Source organism: Perissodus microlepis, chromosome 11, assembly GCF_051167445.1.
Source record: "Perissodus microlepis isolate ML-2025 ecotype Zambia chromosome 11, ASM5116744v1, whole genome shotgun sequence".
NCBI classification, from domain to species: domain Eukaryota; kingdom Metazoa; phylum Chordata; class Actinopteri; order Cichliformes; family Cichlidae; genus Perissodus; species Perissodus microlepis.
In genome coordinates, this window is record NC_140471.1 from 35356260 (window position 1) to 35375487 (window position 19228).

The 19228-nt window shown below is 39.5% G+C and overlaps 1 protein-coding gene and 1 long non-coding RNA gene across 2 annotated transcripts; both read left to right on the forward strand.

Moving 5' to 3' along the window:
• Positions 1-1438: 1438 nt before the first annotated feature.
• On the forward strand, positions 1439-11576 carry LOC146378398 (uncharacterized). Its single transcript, XR_014801689.1, has 5 exons — positions 1439-1713; positions 2319-6215; positions 9656-9757; positions 9861-9886; positions 10460-11576. It is a non-coding gene; the product is annotated as an uncharacterized LOC146378398 (long non-coding RNA).
• A 2013-nt stretch (positions 11577-13589) lies between these two features.
• On the forward strand, positions 13590-15540 carry LOC146378399 (uncharacterized). Its single transcript, XM_084944488.1, has 4 exons — positions 13590-13694; positions 14686-14853; positions 14947-14972; positions 15274-15540. Exons 1-4 carry the CDS (start codon positions 13637-13639, stop codon positions 15340-15342), a joined length of 321 nt encoding a protein of 106 aa, XP_084800614.1. The 5' UTR covers positions 13590-13636; the 3' UTR covers positions 15343-15540.
• The last annotated feature ends 3688 nt before the right edge of the window (positions 15541-19228 follow it).

Here is a 19228-nt window from a genome sequence, read left to right on the forward strand (position 1 = left end):
AATAAAGCAACAGATCTTTCAGCCCAATTCTTTCTGCATAATCCATCATTTAAAATGTAATCAAATAAAAAGTCTCTTTTTAAAACTTGTTTTATTAGTTTTAATCTTAACTTTATGCATCAAGCAAACATTAAATTATATGCAACATTCTCTGACTGGAAGAAATTTGTTTAATATTTAAACCTATTTTCTGCACATTCCAGCACATAAAATAAAATAGTTTTTTGTGTTTACACTCAGTCTTTCAAATAGATGCAAGTAAAAAACAGCAGAAAATAAAGAGCGGTCCTGTTGCTCTGTTTTCACCTGTATAGCAGGACTGTGGTCGGGTCCATCATTCATGCCACATCCTGTTTGATTAGCCATGTGTGTGTTTAACGATGAGCTGGAGCCGAGACTTTTCCCACAGGTTTTACAAACTTATGGCTTCTCACCTGTGTGAACTCTGTGATGAACTTTAAGTTCTAACTATCCTTGAAGGATGCGTGTTTTCATGCTGTTCAACAAGGTTTCACTGCTTTTGGAGCTTTGCTGCAGGTTTCGCAGGAATACAGTGTGGACGTCTGCTCTGTGTGTTTCCTCGGTACGCTCTGGTCCTTGAAGGTTTTTCCAGCTTGTGGCAACACTACACCAGCTTCTTACTACATTCTCACTTCTGTTTTGTCTCTTTTGAGACTTTGACTCTACATTTTTAGTTGGTCCCGAGTGCTCACTTCCTTTCTTATTGCGGTTTTCAGCTACACGCAAGTTGTGAGAAAGACGCTGCTTGCTATTTTCACTTTGTTTGTATGAGTCACCATCAGTGTTGGTCAAGTTACTTGAAAAAAGTAATCAGTAACTAATTACTGATTACTTCCTGAAAAAAGTAATCCTGTTACTTTACTGATTACTTATTTTCAAAAGTGATTAGTTACTTAGTTACTTTTTAAAACATGATTTATCCCCTAAATAGGTAATAAAGCAACAGATCTTTCAGCCCAATTCTTTCTGCATAATCCATCATTTAAAATGTAATCAAATGAAAAAGTCTCTTTTTAAGCAAACATTAAATTATATGCAACATTCTCTGACTGGATGAAATTTGTTTAACATTTAAACCTATTTTCTGCACATTCCAGCACATAAAATAAAATAGTTTTTTGTGTTTACACTCAGTCTTTCAAATAGATGCAAGTAAAACACAGCAGAAAATGAATAAAATCAAAGACTCAGCGGTCCTGTTGCTCTATTTTCACCTGTATAGCAGGAGTGTATGGGCAGAAATCTGTGCCATCAGAAACTGAATTTGAATAAGTTAAATTCAGATTTGAATTGCTTGGATTGACTCTGAATTGTAACTTGAATAAATGCTTTTACAAACTGAATATGAATTAGCCTAATTTGAAATTCAGTTTATTGGTTTGAAAATGATCATCACTAAATTGAAATTGAATTTTTTATTTTGAAAATGAATTGATTTGCTTTGAAACTGTATTTTATCCTTTAAAAATTTTGCTCTGGAATAATTTCAGATTCACTTCTCACCATTCAGTTTCAGTTCTACAATTCAGTTTTTTGGGACTTACATCCGGTTCCGGTTCAAGCGCAGATTAATAGAACTACGTTTTTCTAGCGGACCGAAAGTGTTACTGACGGGAATCTACAGCATCTTGAGCTGAATTAAGACTTCAGAAGTCATTCGTCATGTCGAATGACCAGCGGATAAACTCTCAGGTTGGTAATAAATGTATTACATGTACAAGAACAAGCGTCATGTTAACAAATGATAGCCGTACAGTAACTTTTATGCTTATTGTAGCTGTTAGCTAAAAACGCTAATTTAGCGTCGTTTGCCCTGAATTCAGCTTTGACAAACAAATATGATCGACTGTTTCTAGTAGAATTCCAGAGTTGTCATCTTGGACCCTCTCAGAGTACCCCCTCTGTATGCTTGCAGAGACCCCTACAGTAGGGAAACATGCAAAACGGTGTCCAAACCTTTGTGTTTGAGCTTTATTTATGTCTTACACAGCATCCCAACTCTTTAGCTAACTTAATAACTTTAGCTAAAGTGAATAGTTAGTGTAATTCATTAGTGCAGCATTACTGGATCACCTCTGTTTGAAGTGATATATGATATACAACTATCACTGAAACAGCAAACTTTGTAAATAAGCAAACAACACTTCTCATTCTCTAAACGTTTGGCCACAGCTGTAGGTTACACTATCAGTGCTTGTTCACTCTTGACAATAATTACATTTCTACATTCTCTTTGTGCATTTACAGGTAAACAATATCTAATATTTTATCTAAATGACTGCTTTGTCTTTGAAAAGGTGAAGAGCCTGAGGCCGGTGACAGTCCAGTTCTACTCCAAGTACACCCTTACGGTGGCTCACAGGACAAGGCCACATTCCTGTCCTGCCAGAAGAGAAGAGAAACTTCAGAGTCTTCATGCAGTTCAACCACACCTGTCATATTCCATATGACAGGGGTCTGAAAATCCAGTCCTCAAGGGCCGGTGTCATGCAACTTTTCCATGTGTCCCTGGTGCAACACACCTGAATACAATTAGTAGGTCATTAGCAAGAGTATAGAACTTGACTGCATGCTGAGGTGGAAACCCCTAACCCCACTCAAGTAAATGTATGTATTTGGAAACATATACTTCTAAAATACTTTTATTGCACCATGTTCATTCACTCATGAGCTGCTGTAACATGAATGAAATGGCTGAATTGCCAACTCAGCATGCAGTCAAGTTCTTTAGTCTTGCTAATGACCTACTAGGTGTGTTGCAACAGGGACACATGGAAAAGTTGCAGGACAGCGGCCCTCGAGGACTGGAGTTTGAGACCCCTGCCGTATGGTGTTCATGCTGTTTTCTACCCCACAGTTACAGCATGTCTGACTGCCTGTTCAGCATATGCAAAAATATATGAGTTTAAGCATGTGATGACTAAGGCCTTCCATTATGGTGTTTGTCATCACATGTCAGACATCTGGATGATCATTTGGAATAAACTAAAAACTTGTTACTTCATCTTCTATCTTTATTATTATTATTATTGTTCTTATTTTACATTGTTAGCATTAGGTTTATTTGTAGTAGTCCTTTCCAACTTCTTTCCCTCTTCCATGTTACTGTCAGCTTGTCAGCATCTATTTGGGGTTGGGAGTGGAACAGAAAGTAAGGAAATCCAAAGTGCCATTAAAACCAGGAGAGGTTCTTATATTTCAGAAGAAGGGATTAATTCAAAAGAAATGACCTCAATGCCATATTTTATTTAGGAACCCTAGAGAGCACTTTGCAAAATAACACATTCTTATAATTTCACCCTCAGATGAGCCAAGCTACGACTGTCAGGGAAGGTGATGTAGGTACAGAGCATGTGAGAGTGGTTAAGTTAATGTCTCTTGTCTAGATGAAGGCACAAGAGGGATCAATGGCAAGGCGTAGAGATTCAGTATCTTCAGTCTTCAGTGGACACTCCATTTCTGGCACAAAACACCTGTAAGAGATGGTTGATTTAGGAGGTGACCCGACAACTTCAGCCTGTCAAACATAGCAATGGAGCGTATGTTAAAAACAATCTAATTAAGCATGCACTCAGTACCCTAAGAATTGTTATGGTAGTTAAACACAGTGATAGTTGTATATCATATCACTTCAAACAGAGGTGATCCAGTAATGCTGCACTAATGAATTAGACTAACTATTCACTTTAGCTAAAGTTATTAAGTTAGCTAAAGCAGCGGTCCCCAACCTTTTTTGCGCCATGGACCGGTTTATGTCCGACAATATTTTCACGGACCGGCCTTTAAGGTGTCGCAGATAAATACAACAAAATAAAACTAGTACCGGTACCGAAAAAAGAAGAGTTATTCATAACACACGTGAAAAGACCCAGGAAAACCGAGTTAACGATAAAACGATAATAAAATAACGCTAAAAACCGATAAAAACCTGAAAACTATACATTTCACACCTGAGCCTCAACTCTCGCGGCCCGGTACCAAACGGTCCGTGAGTCGTTTGGTACCGTTTGGTACACGGAAGGTCAGTACTTCCACGCTTTAAGTGCTGCACGCTCATACTCTCTCCCGTACACGTTATATTATCCATTGTTGATCTGCACACAGCTGTTGCCACGAACGTCGCACTCGCTTACGTCACTGTCATGAGACACTCTCACAAAAAAATCACGGTTTTAGTAACGCAGTAACGCAGCGTGCTTACGTGAAAGTGACAGTAATCTAATTATCTTTTTTGCAATAGTAATCCCTTACTTTACTTGTTACTCGAAAAAAGTAATCGGATTACAGTAACGCGTTACTGCCCGTTTCTGGTCACCATGAAGGTATCAGTCTGCTGCTTCGCTACGAGCTGCTCTCCCCCCTGAACGGTGCAGACTTCCTTTGTTCTTCCTTAGTCTGGGGAAGCTCTTGTTGCCCTGATCATTGCTGACTTCCATACTTTCACTTTATTGAAAGTACAGCTGACCAACGTGCTGTACAAAACAATAGAAAAGAATTAAACAATAAACCAGCTATAAGTTAATACATAGGAGCTAAAGAAACAAACAGTGCAGGTACATACAAAAGGTAAACGTTTAAGACGGATGACAAGTCACTGGGTTAAAAGCCAAGCTCAGACATTAGAAGAGGCAAGACCATTACGAGACTTAAAACAAATAAAGGAATTATAAATGGATTCAAACTTGAACGGGAAGCCAGTGAAAGGACACTGACACCGGGGTTAGGAGCTCTCATTTGCTTTTACTGGCTACACATTGTGCAGCAGTGTTTTGTAGCAGCTGTAGACGTGAGAGGGAGGCCGGGCTCATTCCACTCAAAACACAAATACAATAATCCAGGCGAGAGGTGATAAATGCGTGGATCAGAGTCTCAAGACTGTGGAGATGAGAACGTTATGGTCCACTGTGTTAAAAGCAGCTGGTAGAGCTAAAAACACCGTTCCCTGAATCCACGGCTAAAAATAAGTCCTTAAAAAGCCTTAAAAGAGCAGATTCAGTGCTGTGGTGTGTTTTAAACCCAGACTGGGACACTTCCAAAATGTTAGATTTATCAGGACGCCCTTTAGCTGGGTGTAAACAGTTTGTTCTAAGTTGGAGATCGGCCTGTAGTTAGACAAAGTGGAAGGGTCAAAGGTCAGGTTTGTTGAACAAGGGTTGCATCACAGCATGTTTGAAACCTGGCCTCAGGTTTCACGTACCTGCGGTGCTCTCTGGTCTGCGCTGACTGCTCAGCTCCTCCTCGTAGTTGATGACACTTTCTTCAAAGGTGTGTGAGAGGCACGCTCGTCAGCATCACCACCCGCATCTATAAGCACTCAGAGGCACACATCCACCTGCGCAGCTGCTACGGCACCGCTCGCCCGCGGTGACGAGGGAGACACTCTTCCTCTGATGAGGAATTCAATTCAATTTTATTTACACAGCACCAAATCACAACAACAGTCTCCTCAAGGTGTGTTATATTGTAAGGTAGATCCTACATTAATAGATACAGAGAAAAACCCAACAGTCATATGACCCCCTATGAGCAGCACTTTGGTGACAGTGGGAAGGAAAAACTCCCTTTTAACAGGAAGAAACCTCCAGCAGATCCAGGCTCAGGGAGGGGCGGGGCCATCTGCTGTGATTGGTTGGGGTGAGAGAAGGAAGACAGGATAAAGACATGCTGTGGAAGAGAGACAGAGATTAATAACAGATATGATTCAATGCAGAGACAATTTCAACCCTTAGAATGAAATTCTTCACTGTTGGTTGTTTTTATGTCGCCTGTATTGAACAACTTGGTCGGAACACACTGGGGTAAAATAAGACGCATACATTTTCGACTTTTTCATATATTTCTGAGTTTCTTTTAATAAATTTGGCCTTTTCTCTTCACTGACCTTCAGTTCCTTCTTATAGATTTATTAGAAAATTGTGAAAAAACTGTTTTTGTGAAATTTTACTCTCCTCATCCAGGCTCAAACTTTTTTCTTTGTTTTTTTTCAGTGGCCTCATCTTAAAAAAGCCTGTTGTGTCCGACTCACAAAGCTGAGGCTTGTTAAAGGCTGTACGTTTTCTCTCGTTTGGAGAGTTTCCATTTAGACACTCCCCCGCTCTCTCTCTCTGTCTCAGTCAGTTTGTGTCTCTCGTCCAGGATGAATGTGTTGCTCTCCGTCTCTCTCTGGCTTGCTCTGATCATGTCGTCCTGTTGTGGTGAGTGACCTATGACCTTTCACATATCTGTGTTATAAATATTCAGACTAAACCTACTTTTGCACTCAAAGGTCTGATATTGATCGAGAGATCCATAAAGTTTTGTGTGTTTCATTCTTTCAGTTACAGGTTGAAGAGTCACTGTGAGTTTTTTGTTTGTCTGATAGACTAAAAATTACTAAACAAAACTGTAATCGATGACATGTCTTTATAAACTGCTTCTTTATAAACTGGCCTTTGAACTGAAAGCAGAAGCGACCACGAGACTCACGGTTGTTGACGTCTTTCTCTAGGAACCCGGTCATTTCAAAGGACTGAGCTACTTTACTTGTCATGTTGTGTTTGTGGGTTTTAGACTAGTAAAGGACATCGTCCTGGAAATACTCGAGTAGCATAAAATATAATCCTGTTTACATGTTTGTGATTTTATAGTTTCATCAGAAAGCTGGGTATGAGAGGGAGACAAAACAACGTCATTTTAGCAGGCTCGTTAGGACAAGGAGCGATCCAATGCTTCTGTAATATCCACAAACTGAAGTTTTTCCATGTTTAGGCAACAAAACAAAAAGAAAAACCTGTTTGGCTTTTACAAAAATCTGTTAGAATAAAATCTGAGGTTTACTGTAACTTGTGCTTAAAATATATTAGAATATAAAATTATAGATACAAACAAGCACAATGCAGGCGTCAGTTTAAAACTAGGAACAAACTAAAGACAGCATAATGTGTCTGCCTGAAAACAAAAATGTTGCTGCAGATATGACTGCGGTCACGCCTCAGACACTTTGCATTGCATTGTGGGTGTGTGATGTGGATGTGGGTTTACCTTTAGATGTGAAGAAGACAGGAAATGAGGCTAAACTGTCGCTCTGTGGGTATAACATGCAGACACTGTGAAATAATCTGACCTAGTCATACAGTGCATCTGGAAAGAACAGCACATCACAGACCGGCCTGTGAATGTCACGCAGTTGCTCAGAACACGTGCACAGATGCTCACCATCCAACCTGATGGAGCCTGGCAGAACGTCTGCCCCACACTGCTCTGTGTCGGAGTTTAAGGTGAAAATGAATTTGATCTATTTTGGAATAAGACTGTAACAATACACATGAATATGTACAGCAGCAGGTAAAGACGGTGTTGAACTCGTCTTCTATTTTCTCAGTAAATATATTTCTAAAGGCGCTACTGGTTGGTAACAACCCATCCAATCCACTCAAGCGAGATCGTGGATTTCAGCTGGTGTTACTCACTGTAAAGCATTTTCTGGCTTCTCTGCAGCTTAACTCCCCCATGAGGGAGAGCACTGAGAGGAAATGTTTTGAATTTCACTTCTTTATTTGTTGGCACGAGCCCAAAAGCTACAAACATTATTCCCAGAAACTTGTACATCCTTGTATTCACGCAGCAGGCTGTGTTGGGTGTTTTGGTCGTGAGCTGGCACAGAAACGTTTTAGGAAGTGGGGAGATGAACCTGGAGCATGAAGCAACTGCTGGGCTTCCAGTAAAGTTAGCAACAAATAAGCTAAGGTCTTGACCAGATGGGTTAAAATTGTGCAAGAATAACATTTTGAATAGTAAAAGTCCTCTATTGAAGAGAAATATAACATATACACATCCATGGTTTGCCCTGTGTCTCACAACAGACCTCGGAGTTATTTCCCTGCTTAAGAAAAAACACTTTACAGCATCCAACCAAGTGAAGAAGACTCAGTGGGCTGTCACTGTCAAACCCTCATGGTACTCTTGAGCAAGAAGGCCAGAGTAGACTTCACCAGAAAACATCTAAAGCTGCACAAAGAACAAAATAACAGAATAAATGAAACCGAGGTTGACGTCTATCAGAAGGAGAAACAGCTCTGAAGCACATGGGCTCTCTAATATGATGGAGACAATATTACTGCAGGGCTGCCAGTGGCTCGGGGTCACTGGTGTTTATTACTTCAACCAGGGAGGTTCTGGTTTTGGTAGCATTTGCATGCATTTGTCATTCTTTTAGTGTGTTGTCTGTGAAACGCCAAGACTGACATGATGAATTCATTAAATACATAATTAAATAATTAATTAAATGTGTCATGCATATTTATTTAATTAATTATTTCCAATTTTAATTATTTATTTATTTATTTCCCCTTTTAATTATTTATTTATTTATTTCCCCTTTTAATTAATTATTTATTTCCCATTTTAATTAATTATTTATTTATTTCACATTTTAATTATTTATTTATTTATTTCACATTTTAATTATTTATTTATTTCACATTTTAATTATTTATTTATTTATTTCACATTTTAATTAATTGTTTATTTATTTCACATTTTAATTATTTATTTATTTATTTCACATTTTAATTAATTGTTTATTTATTTCACATTTTAATTAATTGTTTATTTATTTCACATTTTAATTATTTGTTTATTTATTTCACATTTTAATTAATTGTTTATTTATTTCACATTTTAATTAATTATTTAATGGTGTATTTCATTGATTCATTATGTCAGTCTTGGCGTTCCATAGCTGTTATGTTGATGATCCATTCAAACTCTGCTCACAAAGTCTTCAAGGTCAACTTTATGATTTTATGTATGGAAAATTGACAAAATGCCCAATAGTGTGGGTGCATCATCAACATGTAGGAAGTACCATATAAAGATTTAGTCACCTTTGACCTCTGACCTCTTCTTCAAGGCCAAAACAATAATAATAATACTGAGGGAAATATACATTTCCTCAGGGGTTAAATATTACATCATGTATATTCTCATATTTATAATTATATATTACATAGAGCTATTTAAACTTGCTTCTTTTTCTGTTTGTATTGACAACATACAGACATGTTGGAAATTTATAGATACACATTCTGTATATCGTGTCACTTTGGACCTCTGACCTCTTCTTCAAGGTCAAAATGAGGTCAAAGTTTTTTAAAATGTCTTTAAAAGTACGATTAAAATTCTGCTACCTTTGCTTGCGTGGCCAAGATTTAGGACATGATACTGAATACAAACAAAGATAACAATTTGTGAAATACAGTACTCCCCTCAAAGCAGATACGGCCCAGAGCTGGCGCGTGCAGATGAACTGTGACGTGTACGGAGCGAGGGATCGGACAGACCTTCATGGTGCAAACGGATAACGATCCAAAGACACTGAAGAGTTTGTCAAAGCAAAGAAGTTGATGACATGAGAGCGCGCTGTGGTCAGCTGCAGTAAAAGCACAACATTTGGTAAAAACCATGAAAACGCTTGTGATTCCTAAACAGCTCAAACATCTCCATGAAAGCTGAATGTCAGCACATCAGTTTCATCTTGATTGTTTTAAAGTCTTTTCAAGTTTAGCACAGCCGCTGTTAGCAAGAGGAAAACGGCCTCCTTTAAATCCCAGCTGCTCACATGTTGTTGATGTTTCCGCTTCATTTTCCTCCACAGGACACGAGATGGAAGAGCTGACCACCGATCACACAGTCACACAGCCGACAGACTATGATTACGACTACAACGACCACACCTTAGATTACTCCAGCTTCCCCGGTAACAGCAGAGACCCACGCAAACACACAAACTCTGTTTAGTAACTGAGACTTGATGGCACTACCATCAGCATCTGTGCTTTTCTGTGTCTTTGTGTTTTCAGAGGTACAGCTTATGATCCCAAACAAGGTGAGCACCTTAGAAAAAAAAGGTTTTATGTCCATGTATGTTCAGACGCATTATTAAAGGACAAATTCACAATATTTAACTCACATTTATATATATGCTGTATTCTGTTTATTAGTATTTTCTGCCATTTTGTGTTTATCCTGGTCGAAGGTTCAAATAATAAATTCTAGTGAGCCAAAAATTTGGGCTTCAGATATTTTTTTCTACTCTTTTCTCGATGACATCATAGAATAAGTCTAATGTGGCTGTGTTCTGTTTTCAGTGAGACACAAAAAGCAATAAAACCTTTATTTTCCATAAATCATCCTTAAAATGAATGTTTGTCAACATTATTAAAATTTAAGAGAAGTTGCTTCTTTTAACATTTTAAATATTAATTAAAATACATGTTGGTAGTGAGTACTGATTACTTATTGTTGTTTATGTTAATTCCACAGCTTTAAAGGTTATGAGCTGATACGTTTAAATTTTAGTCTGGATAAAAATAATAAAGTTCATAAATGTGGATCGGTGTCAAACATCACATATCAAAGTAGCTGTTTTTGCTTCTGTGAACCATGTGACTTCTCTCAGGGCTCAGGGATTGGCCAGCTGAACCTGGTACTCCTGCTGGGATTGGTGATTCTTCACGCCTGGAATTGATTGGTGGGCGGAGCCAAGGACGAGCTCATAGGAATCATTTGATGATTTCTGAACTCACTTCCTGTTATGCATCTGCAACTTTCAGCTTCTTCTTTCACATCTCTGCACCTCGATTAACCGCAGCGGGGTTTCCTCCCGGAGGCCAGAGGAAGTCAAGCTTCCCCATTTTTTAAATTTAAGTTTCATCACACTACATCGTCAGTGTAGTCCAATCATCTTTATGCTCGCCTCCTTTGAGCCAATCAGCCTCCGCTCTGCACGGTTTAAATTTCAGTGCTCTTCCTTCATTCTCCCTTTCTGACTCTCCTTTCTAAAAACCCGCCTCCCTCCTCCCCACCCCGCTGAGTCACTCGAGCTCCGTCCAAGCCTCAGGGTTCACCTTCACCACCACCAGCGTCTGACTCTGATGGGTCACCACCAGTCATCGGAGTCTAGTCACCAAATAGATTCATTAAAATAAATTTCTCTTTCTCAATAAATGATGTTCAATTCTTCTGAAATGTTCTCTCTTTATTGAAATAAAATACAAAACACGAGGTTGGTGTCACACGTTTGTGATGGCGTAAATAAATGTTTTAAGTCTGAAAGGGAGCAGGTGGAATTTATCACTTATTAAAGTTTATTAAGACGCACATGAAGAACAAGTACAAACAGGCTGTCTACAGCCTCATTAGCTGTAAGTATGTGCACATAATATAATAATAATAATAATAATGGTCATATCCGGATGAGCAGAGTGGGAATCCTCTCTGTACATAATGTTTTTCCCCTCTGCTCATCCTGTGTTGTCTTCAAACAGTAGCAGCGTTTCCACTTATATCCTGTTGGCCAACAACGCCGGACGCAGTCATCGGCACCGTGGGCCTGATCAACCTGGTCCATGATTATCTGCATCCTTGATTTCATGCACTTCCTGACTCAGCCCTCCACATTTATCCAGGTTTGCTGGCTCTAAGTGAACTCCGGCTTGTGCCCATAAAAGGTTAATATTACATTATATTATTTATAAGCTCAAATTTCAACAGTACAAAATGCAGTGAGTAGTTGATCCCTACACATCAAACTAAGACAACAGTCTGCTTTGGTGATGGGAGGTCTTTTGCTCTAATCTGAAACTCTTTGAATCTCTGCGGATCTCCTCACTGAGATCAGCAGCAGACTTTGAGAGTATATAAATATGTGAAAGTAACAAATCTCTGTAACGTGTCCTACAGCATCACTGACCCCCGGTCCCGGCTTGTGACTGATGCTGTAAATAGTGAGCAGGTTAGGGTTTTTCACAGGAGTCAGGGGCAGAGCCAACAAACCGTGCACATCTCTTCTTCACAGCAAGTGTTTGTGCAGCATGTGGCAGACACTTCAACAAGTTCGAAGAAGCTGCACATCTTGGTAAATGGTAAATGGCCTGTATTTGTATAGCGCTTTTCTAGTCCTTAAGGACCCCAAAGCGCTTTACACTACATTCAGTCATTCACACACTGGCGATAGCAAGCTACATTGTAGCCACAGCTGCCCTGGGGCGCACTGACAGAGGCGAGGCTGCCGGACACTGGCGCCACCGGGCCCTCTGACCACCACCGGTAGGCGAACATGAGGTTAGTATCTTGCCCAAGGATATTTGACATGCAGCCAGGAGGCAGCCTGGGATCGAACCACCGACCTTCTGATTAGTGGCTGACCTACAGCCACTTACCTTTGATGTAAGAGTGTTACAAGAAAAGGAGCAGTCTGGCAGTTCCCTCGCGCCTTCCTGTTCATGAGGTCATCTTTCACACACTTTAAAGAGTCACTTTGACTCACGAGCAGATAAACCAACACAGAAAGTCAGACAACGTTTTAGTTTTGACAGTAACATCAGAAACAGAAAGCCCCGAGCTTTAAATAAAAAAAAAATTATAACACTAATAATAAAATGAATCTTTCTTTGCCCATGTGACAGATCTCCACTACACTTCATTAAATGTTGCAGTTTTTTAGTTTTGCTATCAGATAAATACATTCAAATCTAGTCGGCTCAGCCCTCACAGACGAGTTCACGGTGAGTAACAGCAGCTTAATTCCAGTGAGCACAAGAACCGAGTGAAGTTTTACTAAGTTAAATGGAAAATTAAAAATCTGAAGGAGAAATAAATCTGCATTCACAGAAATACGAGCTGTTAACTGCTTATGGCAACTGAACAAACATGCAGACTTCTCTGTGTTTCTTGTACACAGGTCGTGCTGGTCTTGCACATAGCAACAGTATAGCAACCACATCTCCTCTCTCCACTTAAAGTCAAGATACGTGTGAAAACCACCAAACCCTCTATGCACAGTGACAGAGTAAGTGCATCTACTTTAATTACGCTACTTTCTCTGCTAACACAGGTAGTCAGCAAGCGTATATGCAGGTATGAACACTCTACACTCATTGGCTGAAAGAAAAAAGAAAAGCAAAGAAAGAAAATGATTTTAAAGCAGAGTTTTTTCTAATTAATATTTAATTCATTGCTTATATTCCTTTCTTATACATTTTACCCTCATCTGCTGTTAGTTGCTGGTGTGGACTGCAGAAACACAGACGTTGGTGTGAGTTGAGTGACCATGAGGGAGATAGTCGGGACAACAAATGTCTGAAACAATATGACCTCATCAGAGTATCAGTGAGCTTTCACTGGACAAACAACTGGAATCATGTCCTGCAGCTGCTGATGTTTTTGCTTCTGTCGTCTGCAGCTTTGTGCAACACTGCTTCTGGGAGCATTTTTATTGGCTCTCTTCCACAGCATGTCTTGTTTGTATGTCTGTTCACAATAGTCTAGTATGAATGCCTGTTGGGTAGATTTTCATCTTTAGTAAAAGCTGTACGACCCATGAAAACACACTTAAATTTATGCCTTTTTCACATAAGCAGCGGGGCAGATTGGGGTCCAATTCTGGCCCCCGAACCTTATGTTTGATGTAACTGTCACATCTAGAAAGTGTTTTTAGGGCTCACCTAACGAGTTCGGGCTTGCTGATAACAGATAAACTCGTTTCGTGGGAAAATAAAGTTTTTGTTTAACGTGTCAGAGGACTCAGATCTCATTCCCACGCTCTCTCTCTGCCAGTTTGTGTCTCTCGTCCAGGATGAACCCGTTACTGTCCGCCTCTCTCTGGCTGACTCTGAGTGTGTTAGTCTGCTGTGGTGAGTAAACTGCAACCAGAACTTTAGATGTTATAAATTATATATTAATGTTATAAATGTGTCCTTGTGAAAAGGAGATTTTTTTTAAAAAAAAAAGTGTTTGTTCTTTGTTTGCACAGTCATCCGGCGCTGTAACGCGGTCTCGCGGATTTTTTTTTTTTGTGTGCGCGTGCAACTTTCCATGTTTAGGCTATTTTTTTGTTTTTTGTTCTTTTTTTTTTAACCCCGCATTGTGTTCTGCGTCCTGATTGGCTGTGGACCGTTGTAAATAATCGTGCCGTGTCTCCTGTGCAGTACAGAATGCGTTCAGCTTGTCAAATTTACATAAATCTTCCATCGCTGGCAGCGAGTGCTGCACTGTATGTTTGTAGGTTTTCTCCACCAAACACAACAATGTCGATGAAACGTTTTGCAGAGTCAGAGGCTTCTGCGGGTGACTTTGATTCTATAATACTGGACTTATTTGTTTCTACGAAGGTTTGAACTTTGAGAGTTTAAACAAGAGAGAAAAGTGTGTAAATGTTCATGCCTGTCTGAGAAAAGTGTATAAAGTGTGTGGTTGGGGGGGGGGGGGGGGGGGGTAACAGTCTTAAAACGTCTATAACAATTGGAAAAAAATAAAGTTGGCTGCTTCGCGGATTTCGCTGGTTATTAATGGGATGTCCTGATGTGGCGCACTGGTCACGGCCTCGCCTTCAAACCGAAAGCAAAACTGACAGCCTTTTTTTTCTGACCAATTAGCTCTAAACTCCAAACATCCACAGACTTCAGACTGTTCAGATGACCTTTATTTTCCAAAGCTGTTAAAAAGCTTCATACTAATTAAATAAAATATTAACCCAGAGTAATACTATATTTAATAATATTTATTACATATACAGAATACAGAATTATAATTGGGTTGTTTTATAAAGGGTGTGTATGTGTATGTCAGCCAACTTCTGTCAGCTTACGTGCTTTTTATTTTGTTTCTGCTGAATTTTTATCACAGAAAACAGTGAAAAAGAAGACTGGGACCATTATGACCTCACAGAGTTTAACTGGACCGACTATATCGACTTCAACTTGACCGACCCTGTCGACTTCAACTTGACGGACCTTGACTACAGCTATGACTATATCGAATTCAGCACTGACCTTGTCCACTCTTCTTTTAAAGGTAACAGCAGCGCACCAACACAGCACAGACACTTTGTCTATTATTGGTACTTTGGTACTGATGCCAGTATCTGTGCTTTCTCCTGTCTTTTAGAGGATGAGTCCAATTTCAGGAACAAGGTGAGAAATCCTGTTTTTTTTTTGTTTTTTTTTTAGACGTGTCAGTAAAGGACAGATTTATAGTATTTAACTTAAAACAAGAAAATATTTATTTATTGATTCTGCAATTCTGTGTTTTCCGTCACATACTGTCTGTCACTCTAACACAGCCACAGTTTCAAAGTCAGTGTTTGCAAAACAAATCCTGATCACACATGATGGCATCATGAGTCACAAAAGAAGCTGCTAACATACAACATTTCACCTTTTTTGTGCCGGATAAACATGCATGTATGTGTGTCTGTGTCGTTCACTCTCTCAGGCCTCAGGGATTGGTCAGCTGAAGCTCGTGTTCCTGCTGGGATTGGCTGTCCTTCAGATGTGGAATTGACAAAGATCATGGTGACGATAACACGGTCATCAATGATTCGTTTTAGTTAAAATTACATCACAACATAATGTCACATTATGCTGTAATGACACAGGACCGAAAATGGAACAAAAACCAACATCATCCACTTATCGGCTAAAACTGTAATAAAATATCTGCAGACAAAAAAAACAAACCAACAAAACTTTTTTGACAACATTTGATTCATGGAGTCATTGTTTGCAGTTCCTCTGTTGGTCACTAGTGCATCTTTCTATGGTCACGACTTCTTTCATCTTATTATGAAAGCTGAGTTCTTCGCAGGTTCAGTCTCGTATATTTGTGTTTTAGATTTTTAACAAAATGAGAAATTTAGTTAGAAAAGAATGTTTGAATAAAAACGCACACTGATAAAAAATATTTGCTGTGACTTTTTAATGATTACTTCATGCAGCTAATTTTGATCAGCTTTGGTCCTTCACAGAAGCTCTTTACTAAAATATTTGATTTATTCATTACAATCTGTGCAATCTCCTATTTAGGTAGTGCTATTTATTACCCATATTTACTTCTTTACAAGGAAAATATACATCTTTCAATACAAAACTATCATAATTAAAATTTTAATCATTGAATCATTGAATCATTGCCTCTGAAATGCCTCGATGCATTTGTGTAAGTCATTTAAAGCGCAGCAACGTGAAAGACTTCAATAGTGACATCAGAACTCCACAAGTAAGAAAACAAAGGTGTACATAGTTATTAATCTGAATGATGTTTAAGCGTTCACATTATTGTTATCCTGCTTCACGTTTTTGTCAAGTTATCTGGTGCTTCTGTACAGCAGGAGTTTTTAGGGATGATGTAACTCAACAGGTTCTTTTTAGAAACTCTGCAGAGGCAGGATCATAATCAAAATCTTAGCATACTGTACGTAAAAGGTAAAATGAGTGCATTCATGAGGCTAAGTGCTCCTCCTTTGATTGTAATCATGTCTGTGCCACTTTGTATCTGTGGGTTTGTGATGTTGTTACGTTGCCCTAAAAGGGTCCAGGCGATGACGGGGGGAAGTAACAAAAAGTGTCCGGGTCAGAAAAAGGAGTCAAAGAGGCAAAAGGGTTAAATTAAATAGTTTTATTAAAGTAGCTCAACTAAAAGAGACGGACAAGCCACTATTACCATTTAAGGAAAACAAACACCACTCAAGCGGTGGTCAATAAAGTAAAAAGTAAGTCAAAAAGAGAGCAGCTCACTAGCTGCAACCACACAAACACACAGCTCACTAGCTGCAACCACACTAATGGCACTCTGGCCCAGAGCTCACCTTTCCCTGGGCTTAAATACTTTTAATTACTGACGAGACTCAGCTGCACAAAAGAAAGGTGGCAGCTAAGGCAGGAGAGATGGTCGGACACGCCCACACAGACAACTTCAGGAGGCGGCCCTGCTAGGGCCGTAACAATGTTCACATCAGTTTGAATTTTGAGCACAGATGGTGTCTAAACGTCTAGCTTTGTGGGTATAAAACACTGATAAAGTACTGACACTGTAAACTCTGCAGCTTTTACATCCCCACCCCCCTATTTTGTGTGTGTGTGTGTTTGTCAAACTTAAATGTTTCAGATCATCAAAGAAATTTAAATATTAACAAAGAAAACAGAAAATGCAGTTTATATAAGAGGCAGTTTATTATTCAGGGGGAAAAAAATAATCAAAATCCAAACAGTCAATCTGCCCAAAAAAGAGTACTCCGAACTGAGGGGATTGCACTACCAGAAGGAAACATTGCAGACACTGAGGACGCCTACGAGTACCTGGGAATCCCACAGGAAAATAGGAACCATGAACAGGCTGCTAGGAAAGCTGCAACCACCAAGTACCTGCAGAGGGTCAGGCAAGTCCTGAGGAGTCAGCTGAACGGTAAGAACAAGATCCGGGCTATCAACACTTATGACCTGCCAGTCATCAGATACAGTCACAGAGTACTAGATTTATCAGAAACCTCACTGGAGTATCCCAGCAGAACTAGGCTCAGGGAGGGGAACTAGTTTTTCAGCGTCACTCTGAGACAGGATATTTCTATGGAAGAAAGCAGTCTTACATATTTGTTTAATATGTGCGTTGAAGGACATGTCCTGGTCAAAAATGACTCCAAGGTTCCTCACAGTGTTACTGGAGGCCAAGGTAATGCCATCCAGAGGAAGAATCTGCTTAGATACCATATTTCTAAGATTTTCAGGGCCGAGTACAATAACCTCAGTTTGATCTGAATTAAGAAGCAGAAAGTTAGCGGCCATCCAGGTCTTTATGTCTTTAAGACATTCCTGCAGTTTAACTCATTGGTGTGTGTTATCTGGCTTCATGGACAGATAGAGCTGGGTGTCATCTGCATAGCAGTGTAAATGTATGCTATGTCTTCTAATGATGCTGCCTAAGGGAAGCATGTATAATGTAAACAGAATTGGTCCTAGCACTGAACCCTGTGGAACTCCATAATTAACCTCAGTGTGTGAAGAGGACTCTCCATTTACATGCACAAACTGGAGTCTATTAGATAGATATGATACAAACCACTGCAGCACAGTACCTGTAATACCTACAGCATGTTCTAATCGCTCTAATAGGATATTATGGTCGACAGTATTGAACGCTGCACTGAGGTCTAGCAGGACAAGCACAGAGATGAGTCCACTGTCAGAGGCCATAAGAAGATCATTTGTAACCTTCACTAAAGCTGTTTCTGTGCTGTGATGAGCTCTGAAACCTGACTGAAACTCTTCAAATAAACCATTCCTCTGCAGATGATCTGTTAGCTGTTTGACAACTACTCTTTCAAGGATGTTTGATATGAAAGGAAGGTTGGAGATTGGCCTATAATTGACCATAAGGAACAAGTAGAAGTCAGCTCTACTATGTTTTAGTACAGTGTGTTCTTCAGGCATTAGACTCATCAGCAAAATGAAAGTGGGATTTCAAAGCCCTTCAAAGCCACAGCAAGACTTTTACCATCTTGAGGCTTTTAAGCAGGCGACTTTCATTTTCCTGCAGACACAACGAAAGCAGAAGTGAAAGTTGTCAAATGTGCAACAGTTTTTGGTGGTTTTATGTTTTTGGCTTGTTTTTTGAGCATAATTGTCTATTTTGTCTTCACATAACTGCATGATGAATTTAGAGGCTGCATAAATGGCTATAAGCTGAATATGGACTTTTATTTCTTCTTTTTTTCAGTAAAAACCTGAAGCTGGAAATCAGCCAAAAAGGTCAAATTTATTACAAGGAAATCAAACCATATCAAATCCCACTGTATGAGTCTGTATATTACACCAGAGTCTTGATGCATTCTCAATCATCCAGATAAGTAAATCTCCAAAAGTTGATTCTGTTCATCTGGACGTAGCGTTTTGTGGGAGAAACGTTTCGTCACTCATCCAGGTGACTTCTTCAGTCTCAGCTGACTGCAGGTTTCAATCTTATAAACAGGACATTTGCATAATGACTGAAACCAGCCCACTGAAGGAACAATGGGCTGGGAGGTCAGTTCCTTAATCATAATTATGCAAATTCTCATGACCATTGATCAACAACGCATACGGATCACTATTTAAGGTTTGACTCTCATCGTCCACTGGAGCATAAACTGGGTGTCATCAGGACGCTACAACACAGAGCGAACACCATCCCCACTGACACAGCGGCCAGGGAGGCAGAAGAACATCACATGAAGAAGGCCCTGAGTAAATGTGGTTATCCCAGCTGGACTTTTGTCAAAGCTGAGAAGGCTCCTAAAGAAAGCTCCAACTGATCCAGGAGAGAAGGACAACCGCTGCCTAAGTGAAAACCTGTAGTGATCTCATATGTGTCAGGAGTATCGGAGCAGTTGAGACGCATTTTTTCTAAACACCGCGAC

What these genes read in the sequence shown, in the direction of transcription:
- LOC146378399 (XM_084944488.1), top strand. Translation starts at nt 13,637, where the DNA reads ATGAACCCGTTACTGTCCGCCTCTCTCTGGCTGACTCTGAGTGTGTTA. An exon ending in TGTCCACTCTTCTTTTAAAG is followed by an intron (nt 14,854 to 14,946) that starts GTAACAGCAGCG and finishes CCTGTCTTTTAG; the next exon opens with AGGATGAGTCCAATTTCAGG. An exon ending in AGTCCAATTTCAGGAACAAG is followed by an intron (nt 14,973 to 15,273) that starts GTGAGAAATCCT and finishes TCACTCTCTCAG; the next exon opens with GCCTCAGGGATTGGTCAGCT.